Raw genomic sequence first — 17,141 nt, 5'->3', positions numbered from 1 at the left:
CAGTTGTATCAGTTCTCCGGATCTTTCGTCCACTCTAGCTCTAGTATGAACGCGACAAGCTTAATGGATTTTGCATGCTACCCATCTTTGTAGACCTCAGTTCTCAACACGACTGTCCTAGATTGGAGTCAAGGCCTGTGGACCTTTACCGCATGTCATCATCTTCAAGGACGTTTAATAATCTTACCAACTTAGATAAAGTAACTATCAACGCTAACTTGACAGACCGTGATCTAACCTTTTTAAAGATTTTGCATCTTTACTTAAAAAGCTACAGATGGAAAAGTGACAAAAGCATAAAATATTTTAAAGGAATGATTTAAGATATACCATGGGGTGAAGTATTTGTTTTACATGCTTCAGCTGAGGTGTGTAGAGTGTCAGAATACAGGAAACTCCACAGGTTTCGATTCTATTTATTCAGGTAATTTTCATTCTCTTAAAGATTACGGAAATACTCAACAAATATAAATTACTTCTCATCACCACAAATAACTACTTGAGAGTCAATTTCATATTGTAGACTTCAAAATGAAAATCAACTAGCCACTTGTTTTTCATTTCTAGAAGAAATGTTTACAAAATGCTTTGACTGTTTTGATAAATGACCAAATTAGGTAATTGCCTTTTTTCTGATTAGAATGAATTTCAATTTCACACTAAACTTGGAAACTTGAACTTTTTTTGTACACCAGTGAAGGAAATGATGTGTTCTGGTGTGTTTTCTTTGTTACTGATGCAGCTGGATGTTTAAACCAATTCTAATAAATGGCTTGCTGTTTTTAATGGCCGTCATGGTGTTCGTTATTATGGTTATCTGCCCTTTGTCTCTCTGGCAGCTGTTGTTTAAACTCAATACAGTGGTTCAACTGTCATAACGGCCGCCTAACCGCTGACCTGGAAGGCATCCAAAGTCAATTTTAATTGGAAATTGGAAGTGAAAGTAAGTAGCTCATAGGCGCATGGTACAGGGCAGTTTTTTTTAAAAAAGGGGAAGAAATGTAATGCAGTGGGGGGAAGAGGGTTGTTTTGTTTTTCTTTTAAATACTAGTGTTTTATCTATATTTTCTACCCCTAGCAGAGTTTTGAATTTTATATTAGAAGTATTCAAGCCAAGCTAACTTTTAAATTAGCTTGGCTTAAAAACAGCACAGCTGACCAAAGTACTGAACAGATATGCACAGAATCAAAAACACAAATATATAAAACCCATAAAGTGGGTTCTGTAAAGGAAGATCTACAGTAGACACATTATTAAAAGTTGGCAATGAGGCAGAAAAAGCAATTGATATAAAAAAGTAAAATGTATAAATTGGGTAGTTGTGTTTACAACTGGGTTTTGTATTTTCTCTCATCAGACATTCTGACTTCTATCTGTATAGATGTATGTGTATATATTGGATCATCACTTTATGCAGGTGATGAGGCCACATGGAAAAGAGCGAAAAACGTTAAGCTTTTTATCACTGGTATTCAGAGTGGTATGTTGTAGGTTGAAAGATGCTCATTTGACTGGGGGTTTAAAATGTAAATTGCAAAATCTTTACCAGAATGTTTACCAGAAAGAAAATAACTGATAAAGTGCAGCTTAAACTTGCATAGTCACAATATGTAAAGGGAATCAGAATTTAAGTAGCGAGGGTTGTGGTTTGATGAGAAATGTTTATGGGGGACTCATTAGAAATGTTCAAACAAAATGTAAAGTATAAAGAGATCAGTTTCTGGGTGTCGATGGAGAGCAGATAAACATTTATTACTGGCTATGTTATCAGGCTCTAATAAGATCATGTGTTGATTATGCATGTGTGGTGTACGGAGCAGCAGCCAAGAGTCCTCTTAACAATTCCCTTTTACTAAGGGGGTGGACCTGTTTTGGTTTAATTTGCATGTTATCTCAGCCATTACAAGGCCTTTGTTGGGCAATACCATAAAGCTTGCAACTCCACATTACTCCAGACATTTTGAATAAAAAAAGCTTTCTGGATAGGAAGCGTAACGTCTTCAAAATTCAGAAAAAAGTCCAGTTTTCTTTTTTTCTTTTTTTCTTTTTCTTTTTTGGAACGATTACATATGATTATTAATGGTAGAATGAAAGATCCGGGAATGGACTCGTGGGTCAGGTGTGTTTATACCTGATTTTCATATAAATATATGTCAAACACCTAATGAGTAATTGTATTTACAGCTGAAATAATTGCAATGGATAGAAGAGGTAAAAAGGGAAAATGGCCACAGCAGCGTTTGGTAGTTTGATAAAACTGCAAGAAGTGAATTGTTAATGGGGATATTTGTTGAGAAAACAAAGAGCAGGGATTGATGTGCAATTCTGTTGGGATCCTGAACATGTTAGTGTGGAGGAAAATGAAAAAGCAGATGAGATTGGTAAAGAGATTGGATTAGAGCATTGACATTAAAAGCTGATTATGGATGTCCTGTTTGGAAAGGGGAAGGCCAAGTCACTAATAAGAACAGCAGTGAAGACATTATTACACAATATTTAAACTAATTTCAGGTGAAAGATTAAAATCGGCTCTTTATTTAATGGCTGTGTGTATCTAAAGAATGTGATGTCTGTGGTGTTCCTGAGGATGTAAAACATGATTTTGAGGTGCAGTAATATGATTATGAGAGGGGGGTAATGTTTGTGGTAGGAGGCATGAGTTAGGACAGAAACTTAGAAAGAATATTAGATATTAATGAAAAAAATAAGTGCAGGGTGTAAATCGTTATTTGTGTTTCTAAAAAGATACAGGTTTAGTCCATGTTTCATTTACTTTTTTCTTCTATTAGTGTTACCTTCAGTATTAAAACCCCGACATAACACACTCCGGTACAGTAGGTGGCGATATGCCCATAAGTCAAACTCAAAGCAGAAGAAGCCCGCGCAGGTGAGACGGAAGATTCACTTTCAAATTTGTGGCGCAATAATGGCAGACTCTTCTGTCCCGCTTTTCTTTCTCCTGTTGGGAATCTTTATTAAAGGTAAGATAACACGTTTCTGTCATAGTTTAATGCAAAAATCGAACAGCTATGTTTTATTATTAAAACGTTTTAACTTGTATATTGTGTATTTTGCTCATGTTGCAATGAGCAAACAAATCACAAGTGAAAGAGTTTGTTTTTTTGAGAGAGCAGAATGTTTATTTTAAATGTTTCAACATGTAAATATATAGACATTTTATAGAGTTTATCCTCTTCCATTATCCTATTAGGATCATGTGATCACACCTGTTCTTGCAGTGTGTTAAGCTGTCGTCGTGTTCACGGTCTCCCTGGGGTCTTTTATCTGATAATGTGGTGTTTCTACTGTAGACTTCTGTAGTAATAAAAAGACTCTTCAAACCCTAACTATATATTACCAAATTTAATGTAAAAGACAGAGGAATGTTTGCAGTCAGTACTGGGTCCCCATAACAACACAACTCCGTTTTTCCTTTCAGACTGATATTTTATAGGAAACGTGTGGCCACAGTATAATATCAGCGTTCCACATTGGTGGAGAAGATCTCCACCAATTTTATATAAAGCCAATTAGATATATTACCTACTAATATCCAATATCTATCTATCTATCTATCTATCTATCTATCGATTATAGATATATATGTTGAATGTGTGTGTGTGTGTTTTTATTATTACTGTACAATTTAATATATATTATATTAGATAGATAAATCTTTATTGATCTCACAGTGGAGAAATTCACTTGTCACACATCAGCTTAATAAAAAATGGAGGTGCCAACAGGAGGAAAAGGTGCCTAAGGTATAAGGTATATACAGTGTGTCCACATATGTACAGTGTATCAAAAAATAAAATAAATGTACAAGTCTGAAGGAAATAAAGCAGATATTTAGTATGACTTATGTACACTCAGGTGACTAGCTTTAATACATTAAAACTTACATTAATAATAGCCAATATAAATTATCGAAACAATCTAATCTATATAGATATGCAACTGTGGTTCATTATGTGAACTTGTATGTAAGGACTTGCAATGTATACATCTGTTGCTATAATAACTGTATTGCATATGTAGATTATTTTGTAGGTATATTGTTATATGCAAAAGTAATGCAATTTGCTATGTTGATTTGACCCTGAAAAGTTGTTGCAAAGCTGTAAATTGCAGCAGCCATATAATTTATTATGGAATAGGTATGGGGGGGGGGAGTAAATAAGTTTGTCTTCGTCCCAGTCCTTTTCAAGTAATCTTTTTTCCTCTCTTCTGCATTCTGTATTACATTAAGTGTGCATAATATTGTAAAGTGTTTGCACTGGCTTCGAATAGACAAATAAACTACGAATTTTAATCCGAGGACAACCACAGGGTAGTGCTTAACAGTGTGAAAATGAAGGAAATGTGATATTTATTTATTTATTTATTTATTTATTTATTTATTTATTTATTTTACAAATACAAATCTGAAAAGAGTGCCGTGCATTAGTGTTCAACCCCAATTACTCAGATACCCCTGACATCACATAAAATGCAACCAATTATTTTACAAATAGTTGTAAAGTATGTAATGGACATTGACATTTTGTCAGTACTTAGAACCGCTTCGCTACAAATGAAGATGCAAAAAAGTAAAACAATATATTACAATACTTACAAACCAATAGAAGCTGAAAATATTTTAATTTAATTCCAATAACTGTTCCTGGAAATCAACATATAAAGAACCGTCTTGCACAAACAACCCAATTAATCCATGTCCTGTTAGCATACCCTCCCAGAACCAATAAAAAGTGTGTACAGCCTCTACTTACAGAGAGAAAGCAAACATGAGGCCTTCTAACTCAGTTGAAGACATACCCAGACACTCACACAGTTCAAGTTAACAAAATACATTTAATTGAAAACCTAGTTGCTGTATCATCCTTTAACTGTGCTGAACTTGTGGGTTTTCTATATCATAAACAAGTGTGTGTCTGAAATGTCAATTTAAGAGTATCTCCTTGTTAAACCTGATCTCCTTCATACAGGTGAAGCTCTGATAGAAACAGAGGAGACTGTGTGGGCAGCAGTGGGGGACCAAGCCTCTCTAAGCTGCCGGCTCACTGGAAACAAAGAAGTCCTCCAGGTCACCTGGCAGAAAGTCCTCCCTGATGGAGAGATGAATCTGGCCACCTACACCAAGAAATTTGGTTCTAGAGTGAGTGCTGATATGGAGGAGAAGATGGATCTTCAGCACAAGGATCTGCGGAGCTGCTCCATGGTGATCAGGAAGGTGACGGAGCAGGATGAAGGCTGCTATAGATGTTTGTTTAACACCTATCCTAAAGGAGCCCTGATAGGCAGGACCTGCCTCAGACTCTATGGTGAGGACATGCTGTGGAGCACCACAACATCTCCAGGTCTTAAATCCATAAAAGCTCACATCAGTTTCACCTTAAAAAAACAATTATAAGGTGAATAGACCTAAAGAGACTCATAGATCATCAATGCTGTTAATAAATAGATTCAACATTTCAACTTAAATCACAAAACAAACCTTTTGACTGCTAGAATATATCAATTTAAAATCTTATTAGGTTTGGAAATTAGTTTATTGTACATAAACTCATTTAATATTTTTTAATGTTCAAATCTGTTGAAATGTGTCTATAAACTACAACTGGAAAGCATTCAGAGATGTTCAAGCAGCCTTTTACAAGTACAGTGGAGATAAATGGTTGTTATTGAAGTATTTATTAGGCTGAGTGTCATGCTTCACATTTAGCTGAAGGTTATGGATCAAAACTTTCTGATAGACCAACGGCTTATTGTGACGTGGAAGGAAAATAATTAATGGTTGTCAGAATTTCTGAAAGTGCTGTGTGTTTTTATTACTGAATCCTGGTGTGAGGTGCAAAAAGCTTGCTAGCTTTTGCATCTGAGTATATCCGGTTTAATTGGTGAGGTACTTCAGTTATTTTATTACTATCATGCTGGGATTTATCAGTAATTATTTATGTTTTATATGCCTGCTTAAAATTAGCTCTAAGTTGTTTAATATTCCAAGTTATTGCTTTTGGTAGTTAATAAGCAGCTGTGGTAAGTTTATGGCCAGCAGGTGTCACTGTTGCATTAAGTATTCCTTAGGTTAATTAATATCTTCTTTGTTTCCCTCCATCTTCTTCACATCTGTACAGCTGCTCTAACTGCTAAACAAAAAATATTGCGTCTCCAGTTTGTGTGCTGACTGACACTCAGTGGCAAGAGTAAAACAACCACCAGCTTTGCATTTCTCTGTGAAATCGTCTGCTAAAGAGACCATAATTAAAGTTTTAGGCCTTTATACAGAATGGCAAGCGGTGAGAAATAACTGAACACATTCCCACTGTGAAACGGGGTTCTGGCACCATCATGCTGTGGGAATGATGTTTAGATCAAAATATATTCATCCAAAACTTTATCTGTGCACTCCAGCAAATGCTAAAAAACTTTACGACCTGAACAGTTTGACTATTTGACCAATAACGTGAATAAATAATCACCCATAATGCTACGCTCTCACTTGCTGTTCATGTTTTCCCTGCAGAGCTGCATGGACCCGTCCTTGATGTCAGCAGATCAAGCTCTCCTGCAGGGTCAGTTGTGTCCTGTTCAGCCACAGGTCGACCTGCTCCCACTGTAACACTGACTGCTCCACAGCAGAACCTCAGCTTGTCCCTCTACAACACCACCAGGGTGAGCAACAGCAACGGTACCGTCACCGTCACCACCACAGCTCTGCTGTCAGCTTCCAGCAGCACACAGGTTGGATGTTCAGTGTCAGTTCTCTCTGCTGCTCCCAGAGAGCTGCTGCTCACCGTTCCTGGACCCTCACACACGTCTGATCATGGTGAGAAACTCTTTCAGAGACTCACATTTAGAAACTGTTTGGGATTCTGATGTTTGTTTACTCCAGCAGGTTTAAATGAACAACCTGGATTATCTTTTGATGAGAGACAGGAGCCTAAAGATCTGAGTAAGTTTAACCTCTCGTGTTGCTGTCTCATTTCTCTTTGCTTTGTTGATCCATTAAATAGTTTTCTTCTTTTTCTTTTTCTTGTTTTTTTTTTGTTTTTGTTTTTTTAAAGCTGTCACCTTGGTCATTGTCATATTTTTCATGGTTGCCCTTTTTTGTGGTCTTGCAATCATCGCCAAACGGAGACGTAAAATTGAAAAAAACAGGTAATTTTCTCATTTAGCTTTTTTAATCCATGACCCGTGACCACCTCTTGGTACTGGTTATTTAGCACTACTTTTCTGCTTTAAGGGACCCTGAGAGGAACAAAACACCACTAAAATCACCTGGAATGCAAAGGTAGGAACCTCCTGTAACCATTGTTTTGTTTTTTCATTGTTGCCTCAGATCTTACATCAGTTTATATGAGGTTATACATTCAGCCAGTTTAGTGAGTTTATAAAGAGGTTCCACTGGGCTCTGTTTTAGGTCCTTTTTATTTATAATTTATAAGGCATAAGCAAGCGTTTCATGGGCAAATTTGCTTTTTTATGCTGACAAGTCATTATTTATAGCTGTAAATCAACTTTTGTAACAGTAAAACTCTTTAATTTAACTTAACTTTCCCCACCATTCAAAAAAGACTGACGTGATGTTTTTTTCCGACTCTAAGAGGCCGTAAGTTCTCATCTCAGTGATCACTTTAGATTGTAATAGAACAGCTGCATAAACACAAATATATCTGGATATATTTTATCCATTCATCCAACCATTTTCTAACCCGCTTTAATCCCTCATGGGGTCACGGGGGTTGCTGGTGCCTATCTCCAGCGTTCACTGGGCGAGAGAGGCGGGGTACACCCTGGACAGGTCGCCAGTCTGTTGCAGGGCTATATTTTATCCATGCTGCTAATTTTATATGAAATAAGAACATATTTACTGTCTTATTTATTTGCGCTGCCATTACTTTCATTGTGTAATTGCCTAACTTTGTTAACTATGATTTTATGTTATGCTTTCTATCTTGGCCATAATAACCTCATTTCTTTGGAAATGAGGTTATTAATCTCAGGAGGATTTTACCTGGTTATATAAAGGTTTTTTTTCATTCAATATTTATTTTTTTTCATTTACAGAAACAAAACACCTTCACAGACGTCGACGAATGAGATGAGACAGCGAACATCAACAAAGAAAAGTCCAAGAAACAACAGCCACAAAGCATCATCTTTAGTGGCCAAGAAACTGTTTACAGACGATCGACCCGATGGATCGACCAGAAAGTTAAAGAACCAGCTGGTCATTTAAAATGCTTGAAAACTAAATGGGTCCAGCTTAGGGATCTGCTTTATTTGGCGCCCTCAAACCTGTTTAATGAATAGCACAACTCTCCAGTGAGCTGCATCTAAAATGTTATTTTATTTAGTTGCTCTAACTTTTTAATCATACTTGTACTTACATAGAATTAAAATGATAAATGCATTAAAACATATTCATCCAAAAGAAAGTAAAAAACAAAACAACTGGACTTGTTTTCCGTAGTTGAAGACGTTTCGCTTCCTCTCCAGGAAGCTCTCTCCAAGCCACTGGTTTAGATTTGTGGACGACACTTGTCAAAATCCAGCTAAAAGAAGTGGAAGCTTTCACGAGACACATCAACTCGGTGGACAACAACATCAAGTTTACCAGAGAGGATGCCAACGACAACAAGCTACCTTTTCTCTACTGTTTGGTGAACATGGAAGGAGATGGAAACCTCAACATTGAAGTGTATAGGAAACCCACCCACTCAGACCAATATCTTCTTTATGACCCACTGGAGCACAAACTTTCGGTCATCAGAACCTTACAACACCGGGTCGAGCATGTCCCAACTAAAACAGAAGGGAAGCACAAGGAACAGAAACACGTCAAAGATGCCCTTCAAACCTGTGGGAACCCTAACTGGACTTTTGTCAAATCAGCAAGAAAATCCAAAAGACCCGCTGCAGAACATAATGGTGAGAAGAATAAACACCAGTCTCTGAAAAACTCAAGAGGATTTTCTCCAAACATAAAATCCCAGTACATTTCAAACCAAACAGGACCCTCAGACAGAGGCTGGTGCATCCCAAAGACAAAACCCCCAAACCTAAGATGAACGGAGTGGTGTATGCAGTTCAGTGCAGTGAGAAATGTTCTGACCTTTATATTGGAGAAACCAAACAACCTCTCTATAGACGCATGGCTCAGCATAGGAGAGCTACCTCGTCAGGACAAGACTCTGCTGTCCACTTACACCTAAAGGACAAAGGACACTCTTTTGAGGACCAAAATGTTCACATTTTGGACAAAGAAGACAGATGGTTTGAAAGGGGTGTGAAGGAAGCCATCTACGTCAAGAGAGAAAGACCAACCTTAAACAGAGGAGGAGGCCTTAGGTTCCAACTCTCAAAAACTTACAACACAGCTATAGAATTAATTTTGGCCAACCATCACTTTAACTCTCACCCTCATTCGGGTGATCAAAACTTTGTTCCTTTAAGCCAAGCCAATAACAACCCTAACAACTCCTCGTTACAGAGGAGTGGACCAGTTTCGGTCCAATCTGCTGGCTTAATGGCTTTAACGACCGCCCATTACTAAGGGGTGGACCTGTTTTGGTTGAATTTGCATGTTATCTAAGCCATTACAAGGCCTTTGTTGGACAGCAGTATAAAGCTTGTTACTCATCATTACTCCAGACTGTTTGAAGTGAGAAAGCTTCCGGGAGAGGAAGCGAAACGTCTTCAACTACGGAAAACAAGTCCAGTTGTTTTGTTTTTTACTTTTTTTGGGATGACCATGACCTGGATGACTGAGAATCTTCACCAGCATTAAAACATATTTTTATTACATGAAGTTAAGGTGTGTTCTGACTCTTCTAGTTCAAAGGTCAGTACAGGTAGCCCCTCGTATGACAGTATCAATGAAGTAGCTCCCAGCTTTTAAAAGGTTGGTGACCCCGAACTAAACACTAAATGATGTTGATTTATTTTAATTGTTACTGTGAAGACCTAATGTATCAGGCTCTATCTAAGAAGCTTTGGACTGCTGTGCTGATTTTGGACATTTAACTCTGACATCATTACATGAAGGCTACGCTCATGGATGATGCGCGTCAAATCCAGGCCTACTTCCTTCCTAAATTGAACTACAAAGTGTTCGCTCTCTTCTCTCCGGACATTTTCGTTAATTAATTTGGGCTATGCTTATACTCTATGTCATGTTCCTATGCTAAAGGAGCTACAAGAGGAAGCATACAGGCTCTTTTTCCTACCTCCTTCCTCACTCACTGCACTATTCAGACAGCACTTATCCTGAGTCCTAACACTTTAGGGGTATTTGGATGGAGGCTTACTCTTTTTGTCTAATTGCCAATTTAAACAGGTTTATTTAACCTAAAGTGACAGAAATGCATTTTGTATGTTTAGTTAATGCCTATTTGTTTAAATAAAATGTATAAACAAGTTTTCTTATCTCGACTGGACTGCAAAAAAATAAATGACAGTATAATAACATGATTTATTGCTTAAGGCAGTTAGGTACAAAGACTTTTTTATGGAAATGTAACCTTTACCATCATAAACATTGTCACATTCTTTCACAGGGGCACATTACTGAAAATGCTATATAAATAAACTTACCTTACATTTAACAACACAACTTTATTGTTAAGGGGGAAACTGAATTGTCACATCAACAGATAGGGTAAAAGGTGCAGATTTGGGAAGATAATTTAAAGAACTATAAAAACAAATGATAAAGTCCATGAAGACCTCTCTGGACTCCAGAGGAACAGCCTCCAAAGTTTGTGTCATTGGAGAACTCCTGCAGGTGACTGGGAGATTGTGTCAACTGTGTAGACTGTGAAGAGGATGCGTCTGCTTTTGATTTATTCACCTTTAAAGTCAGATCAAGTCAGTTATTCAAGGTGAGGGGGCGAAATGTTTCTCTGATCCTCTAGTCTTGGTTTTTACAGTTTAGATGTAGATGATAGAGCTATAGATAAATTCCCAGATCTTACAGTGCCTTGTGAAAAGTATTCATGCCCTTTAAACCTTCCCCTAGTACTTCATCACACTGCATCCACAAACCTTAAGTGCGTAATTGTGGCGCGGAAGGAAAAATACGCGCGTTTATAAAGGTTGTTTTTTTTGCAGATGATACTGAACCGTGTGGAACGCCTTTGTTTCCACTCCCTTTGAGTCGGTGCTTTGTAGGAGCTATTTTTACTGTAGTTACAGCAGCAGCTCGTTTTGGGTGTGCCTCTAGCATAATTTTCTTAACAAAACAGCCCAAAGTTCATCAGGTTAGGTCTGCTGAAAGTCATGCTGCAAGCTGAGCGCAGATGCCTGCTACACTTTTCAGATTTGTATTTGTACAAAATATTCTGAAAATCCTGCCGTAATTTGGTCTTTAAAATAAGATCCCAACACAGTACACTGAGGGTAGTGGTTGTGATGTGACAGAGGGGTGTGAATACCTTTTAAACAAGTAAAGGTAATCTAAATATAACAACAATAAAGAAGTGGTGCATTTGAATGTGTTTAATCTTGACCCAAATTTTCTATTTTTCCCCATTGAACTGACATTTTCCTGTTTTACCCAATGTAAATAAATAGGTTTTATGTAAAAGCAGTACATGTAATGTGAGTGTTGCTTAGCAACAGTCACCAGAGAGAAACTGAACATTTCATGGTTCTCAGACACTTGACATCTAAAACTTTTTGAACTTTGTTTCTGGATAGTTTGTAATTTAAAGAAGGAGATTTATTCAGTAGTTTAATTCTGGTGTTATTTCAGCGTGACGTCATAACCAAAGCGGGTCTGGGAGCGGCTGATAACGATTAACTAGATTTTTACAAAAGAGGGATTGATTCATCCGTCTCACCACGTGACTCGTGACGTCAGCTTTTACGTAGGAGACGCGCCTGTGTTTAGCGCGGCTCCTAAGCAGCAGACAAAACAGGACATATGACAGATGAAGAACCGCTGAAATGCGAACCGCTTTTTTAATCGGCTGGTTTTTAATTAACGCCATTCTTCAGACAGGTAAGAACAGATTTATATTTACCTTGATGCTGATTTAACAGTTTATTAATCAGTTTATCTGTAAGAGGAAGGTACTTGGTTTTTTTTCCGCTCAAAAAAACTCGAAAGTTAAAACATCGATGACGTCACTGACGCGCTGCTATAGACGGCATAATTTGAGGATTAAAAATAGAATGTCTTTTTTTTTTTTTATAATAATCGGGTAACTTTTCATGGCACATAAATATATGTGATATTTAATAGAGTTCCAAAAGTGAAACAACCTTAGTTTCACTTTCTGGATCAAAAAATAAACTAATAAACTAATAGGCCTACTTTGGCGCAAACGTAAACTTTCTCCAAATTGAGATCAGCTGGACATTGTACCCTGGGACTTGTTGAGGTCTAAAGTTCTCTACTTGATATTTTGGCTGACTTTTTGTTTACTTTCCCATGATGTCAAACAAGGAAGTAATGTGAGTTGTTCTAAAAATACATGTTTCCAATAATATCAAATGTTGTGAATTTATAACAGAACCTTAAGAAGTCATTGACATCATCTTACAAGTTTCCCAAACTTTAAAGTTAGTGTAATTTCAGCGTGTTTAAATTTCAGATTTTGACTTTTACTCCACTTGACTCAGACTTTCAGAGAAGAACGATCTATAACCAGCAGGTCTAACATTAAGTGCATTTGGTTTTTAAAAATAAGGAGCTCCTGTTTGACACTAGTTCCACAAAATCAGCAGAGTCCAGGTCATGACGGTTGGATTTATTGGTTCATAGTAAATGTTAACCAAAATCTGTGTTCAGTTATGTTAGGCAGCCATTATTAGCTTGAAAACAACAGCAAATATCTCATTCAAGCTGCATGAAGTCATTCATCTTTCTATGCGTCATATTTTGCTCAACAGATCTCCATCTCCAGCTTGTTGACGTGGTTAAAATGTTTTTGCCGCAATTAAATCAGATCACTTTTCTAGATTTTGAAGCTATATTTTCCTGAAAGCTTTGACTGGGATTTACAAAAATACACAAGTCTATTTAAAGCTTTATTTCTGGAAATATATTCCATGCAGGTCAGCTGGCTCTGATAGAAACAGAGGAGACTGTGTGGGCAGCAGTGGGAGACCAAGCCTCTCTAAGCTGTCAGCTCACTGGAAACAGAGAAGTCCTCCAGGTCACCTGGCAGAAACTCCTCTCTGATGGAGAAATTAATCTGGCCACCTACACCAAGAAATTTGGTTCCAGGGTGAGTGCTGGTCTGAAGGAGAAGATGGATTTTCAGTATAATGGTCTGCAGAGCTGCTCCATGGTGATCAGGAAGGTGACGGAGCAGGATGAAGGCTGCTATAGATGTTTGTTTAACACCTATCCTCTAGGAGCCCTGATAGGCAGGACCTGCCTCAGACTCTCTGGTGAGGACATGCTGTGGAGCACCACAACATCTCCAGGTGATGTTAACTCCACCTTATACCGAGGTAACAGGTGTTTAATATTATCTGGTTGTTCTCTGTCCAGAGCTGCATGGACCCGTCCTTGATGTCAGCAGATCAAGCTCTCCTGCAGGGTCAGTTGTGTCCTGTTCAGCCACAGGTCGACCTGCTCCCACTGTAACACTGACTGCTCCACAGCAGAACCTCAGCTTGTCCCTCTACAACACCACCAGGGTGAGCAACAGCAACGGTACCGTCACCGTCACCACCACAGCTCTGCTGTCAGCTTCCAGCAGCACACAGGTTGGATGTTCAGTGTCAGTTCTCTCTGCTGCTCCCAGAGAGCTGCTGCTCACCGTTCCTGGACCCTCACACACGTCTGATCATGGTGAGAAACTCTTTCAGAGACTCACATTTATAGACTGATGATCTGTTTTCTGATCTCTGAGGTTCTTTCTTCAGGTCTGGATGTAGAATCTGGATCAACTTACAGAGCTGTTGGTAAGTTCATGTTCAGGTTTCAGTATTTATATTTATCCTGTTGAGTTGATCACATCAGCATTTGTTCCTGTTTCCTAAAAGAATTGTGTTGGATCACTGGACTGGTGGTGATGTTGTGTGTCGCTGTTGTTGCTGCTTTCATCGTTGTAAAGGCTAAGAACAGGTACTTCTGCCACACAGTGGAATTTTTTATCACCTCAACCTCCCAGTCAGCGGATGAATGTTTGTGACTTATTTAAATATATTTGTTTAATTTTTATTTTATTCATATAGCACCAATTTGCAACAAGTTTTGTCAAGGCATTTTACAAAGTCAGTTCTATCAAATCATTCAAACATATATAGGTTAAAATATTTTCTCTCTATGGAAACCCAGATGTTTGGATGGAGTCTCTAACTCGCTGGATTCATGCCTGATGGATCTTGTAGAAACAAAGCAGAGTCCCTCAGACGATGCAGCAGTTTATCATACCAAGCCTGCATGTGGCGACAGTGGAGAGGAAAACTCCCCTTTGACAGGAAGGTCTGATTTTAAATATATTTGTTTCCATTTTATTTATCTAGCACTAATTCGCAACATGTCATTTCAGGTCATTTTACAAAGTCAGTTCTATCAAATCATTCAGACATATTGGTTATAATATTTTCTATCAAAGGAAACCCAGAACATCTGATGAAGACCTTGATTCTCAGCAATCATCAGCCATAAATGAGCTTCTAGGGACATTGGAGAGTGGAGACACACACAGGGAGTCTGAAGATACACCGAACAAACCTCTGTAAGAGCCTTTTTATTTTGTTATTCCTCATTTACACTAACATCTATTCTGCTTTCTCTTTTTTTGTCACCCATTTTTTAAAGGTTAATTTACATTTACTACCCATGTCTTTTTTTATTTTAAACTCTGCAGAATTATGTACTCTTCAAGTTTGGAACATTTTAAATAATTAACTTGTCACAAAAGCTTCTTCTGATCTGATGTTTTAATCAGATTTATCTCACTTTGCTCCGTTTAACATAAAGATGTTCTCTCTTATTTTCAGAGTGGAGGAACTCCCAGTGGTAGAGGTAATAATAAACCCCGGCTGCAGACAACGCATAGGTCAAAAAGTTAAAGCAGGACTAAGATCTAACTGTGACCAGTTTAATCATGATGAAAACAAACTAACCCTCCAGTCTGTGGAGGAAGAGATGAAGCTGTCAATACTGAGATCAAAGATTGAAGGACAATAAATTATTATTTAGTTTTTTAATGTGTTTTTATGTTTTCATGTTGTAAAGCTCTTTGAATGGTCTCGTTGCAGAATGAGAAATACAAATAAACTTGCCTTGTGATAAAATAGTTTATCATAATTTCAATGCATTGCTGGTTTTAATGGTTTGTTTTTTTCTAAACCTCAAAGAATAATTTGCTAAAATGGAAATAACTTAAGGTTAAAAAGCACAACCCAAAATTAATTTTGCTTTGAGGCTCTGTGGTCTTTTGGCACTGAGACAGTTAAGCACCACCAACAAAGTAAAACTAAATTGAAGCAAATTTTAAATTATTTGATCCTGGACAAATTATCTCTGGCTGGGCCCAACCTTTTCCTATAGCCCACTCTCATTCATGGTGGGTCTGTTGAACAGGAAAGACATGGAGGCTGCTCTCGGTCTACCCCAGAGCAATCATCTAGGGAATGCTACACCCTCTAGAGCAAGAATCAGGGGACTGGGAGCTGCTTATGAACATTACAAAATGAAGGAGGGTGGAAATAATCAGCATCCATCAGCGCTAATCACTGTGTCATCATTAAAAGTGCAAACACTAATTAGTCCAGAGCTTTTCTGAAGAATTAAACTGGTTGGGAGAGAAGGGCCACACATTTTTTCACTGTAATCATCTTTCTTCCCAAGAAAATATCTCATAACAAGGAATGTTTTTGTTTAGAGGACATTAAAGGATATTGATTAACTTAAACAATTTTGTTTGAAAGTGTTTGCTTTAAACTTTCTTAATGTACTCATCTTTTCCACTTTCTGGTATTTCTAGAGCTACAGAATTTGCTGTCATGGTTGGGTTCAGGTGTCAGACTGGAAATGAGTCAATGTTTAAAAAAAAAGTAAACTGTTGTTAAATACAAAACTAAAAGACTACAATGAAGTCAGCTGGTAAAAAAATCATCAATATCTAAAAGGTAATTCAAACCTGCTTAATACTGTAGACGTGTGTTTTGAGGGAAAACCTGAGCAAAACAGCTTATTCAAACATTTTAATAAAATAATTTTTTTTATTTCTCCAATTTTTTCAATTAGGACCTAAGTACTGCTTTATTAATAGATAGGAATGTGGCTCTCATGAGCTAATATTTCAAGAAAACTCCAGAAAACACATTAAAACACCTTAAGTGGCAAAAAGGCTGTTTTAACTCTACATGAAGGTATAGAACGTGTGAGCGAAATGAAATCTGAGTTGTTGGATAATTCACTATGTATTACAAATAAAAGAACAATATCATGCATGTAAAGTTATCTCAGAACTTTTTGATGTCATTGTGTTACAGTGCATATTTTTACATTTAAAACCTGCAACTTTCCCTTTAGATATAACATTAACATGCATCAGTTGGTTTGGGGTTTTATCCCATCTGTGGTCAACTACATGAGAAACTTCCTCATGTTTGTTTCAGTTTAATGGATATCTACTGAATGTAGGATAATACAGATTTTTACCAAACCAGGTTTACTAACTAGAAAATTACTTGAAGAGATGGCTTTAAACACCATAAATGAGTATTTTCTTAAGATTTTAGAGGCACATTCACACATACATTATCAAATCAGCTAGTTCTACATGGTTTAAAGGTTACAGTTCTGAAGATAAATAAGCTGAATTATGGTGCCATGCGAAGTATTCACAGCCCTTTTTCCCACTTTGTTACATTACAACCACAAACCCCTGTTGTTGTTTAATGTTTTTTTGTCAGAGCATCACAATGCATTGCATAGTAATGAAGTGGAAGGACAATGATGGCTTTCCAACTCTTCGATAGACAGATAGAAATCTGAAAAGCTGATACTCTGAGGAACCAACTTTTGGTGCAGCCACTGTCCCTATAGGAGCCTTTGTAACTAAAAATGAGATGCTGGTTTAAACATGGCAAAGTATTTCTTTAAGCGACATTTTCCTGATCAGCTTTATCTATGCAAGAAATAGCTTTAAACTGAATGACT

The 17,141-nt window shown here is 37.4% G+C and overlaps 3 protein-coding genes across 4 annotated transcripts in view; all 3 read left to right on the top strand.

Moving 5' to 3' along the window:
* The window catches only part of LOC105921732 (OX-2 membrane glycoprotein), a 74,875-nt gene that overhangs the window by 18,422 nt on the left and 39,312 nt on the right, over nt 1–17,141 (top strand). The window lies entirely within an intron of this gene.
* On the top strand, nt 2,813–8,401 carry LOC105921728 (OX-2 membrane glycoprotein). Of its 2 annotated transcripts, none has more exons than XM_021313551.2 (7): nt 2,813–2,982; nt 4,993–5,328; nt 6,531–6,833; nt 6,900–6,959; nt 7,072–7,165; nt 7,251–7,298; nt 8,075–8,401. In XM_021313551.2, exons 1-7 carry the CDS (start codon nt 2,928–2,930, stop codon nt 8,244–8,246), a joined length of 1,068 nt encoding a protein of 355 aa, XP_021169226.2. In that variant the 5' UTR covers nt 2,813–2,927; the 3' UTR covers nt 8,247–8,401. The 2 variants fall into 2 exon arrangements, with proteins under 2 accessions (XP_021169226.2, XP_035983787.1); XM_036127894.1 differs by having other exon boundaries at nt 6,903–6,959; nt 8,075–8,400.
* Nucleotides 11,923–17,141, top strand: part of LOC105921727 (OX-2 membrane glycoprotein-like) — a 95,658-nt gene continuing 90,439 nt past the window's right edge. The window contains exons 1-3 of the mRNA XM_036127895.1: nt 11,923–12,011; nt 13,070–13,408; nt 13,512–13,814. Of these exons, the coding sequence (XP_035983788.1) occupies nt 11,957–12,011; nt 13,070–13,408; nt 13,512–13,814 (697 nt within the window). The 5' untranslated portion in view covers nt 11,923–11,956. The remainder of the gene's footprint in view (nt 12,012–13,069; nt 13,409–13,511; nt 13,815–17,141) is intronic.

Source organism: Fundulus heteroclitus, chromosome 24 (genome assembly GCF_011125445.2).
Source record: "Fundulus heteroclitus isolate FHET01 chromosome 24, MU-UCD_Fhet_4.1, whole genome shotgun sequence".
NCBI classification, from domain to species: Eukaryota; Metazoa; Chordata; class Actinopteri; order Cyprinodontiformes; family Fundulidae; genus Fundulus; species Fundulus heteroclitus.
The sequence above is the reverse complement of the archived record's forward strand: the minus strand, read 5'-3'. Positions and strand labels throughout refer to the sequence as shown.

What these genes read in the sequence shown, in the direction of transcription:
- LOC105921728 (XM_021313551.2), top strand. Translation starts at nt 2,928, where the DNA reads ATGGCAGACTCTTCTGTCCCGCTTTTCTTTCTCCTGTTGGGAATCTTT. An exon ending in CTCACACACGTCTGATCATG is followed by an intron (nt 6,834 to 6,899) that starts GTGAGAAACTCT and finishes TGTTTACTCCAG; the next exon opens with CAGGTTTAAATGAACAACCT. An exon ending in CGTAAAATTGAAAAAAACAG is followed by an intron (nt 7,166 to 7,250) that starts GTAATTTTCTCA and finishes TTCTGCTTTAAG; the next exon opens with GGACCCTGAGAGGAACAAAA.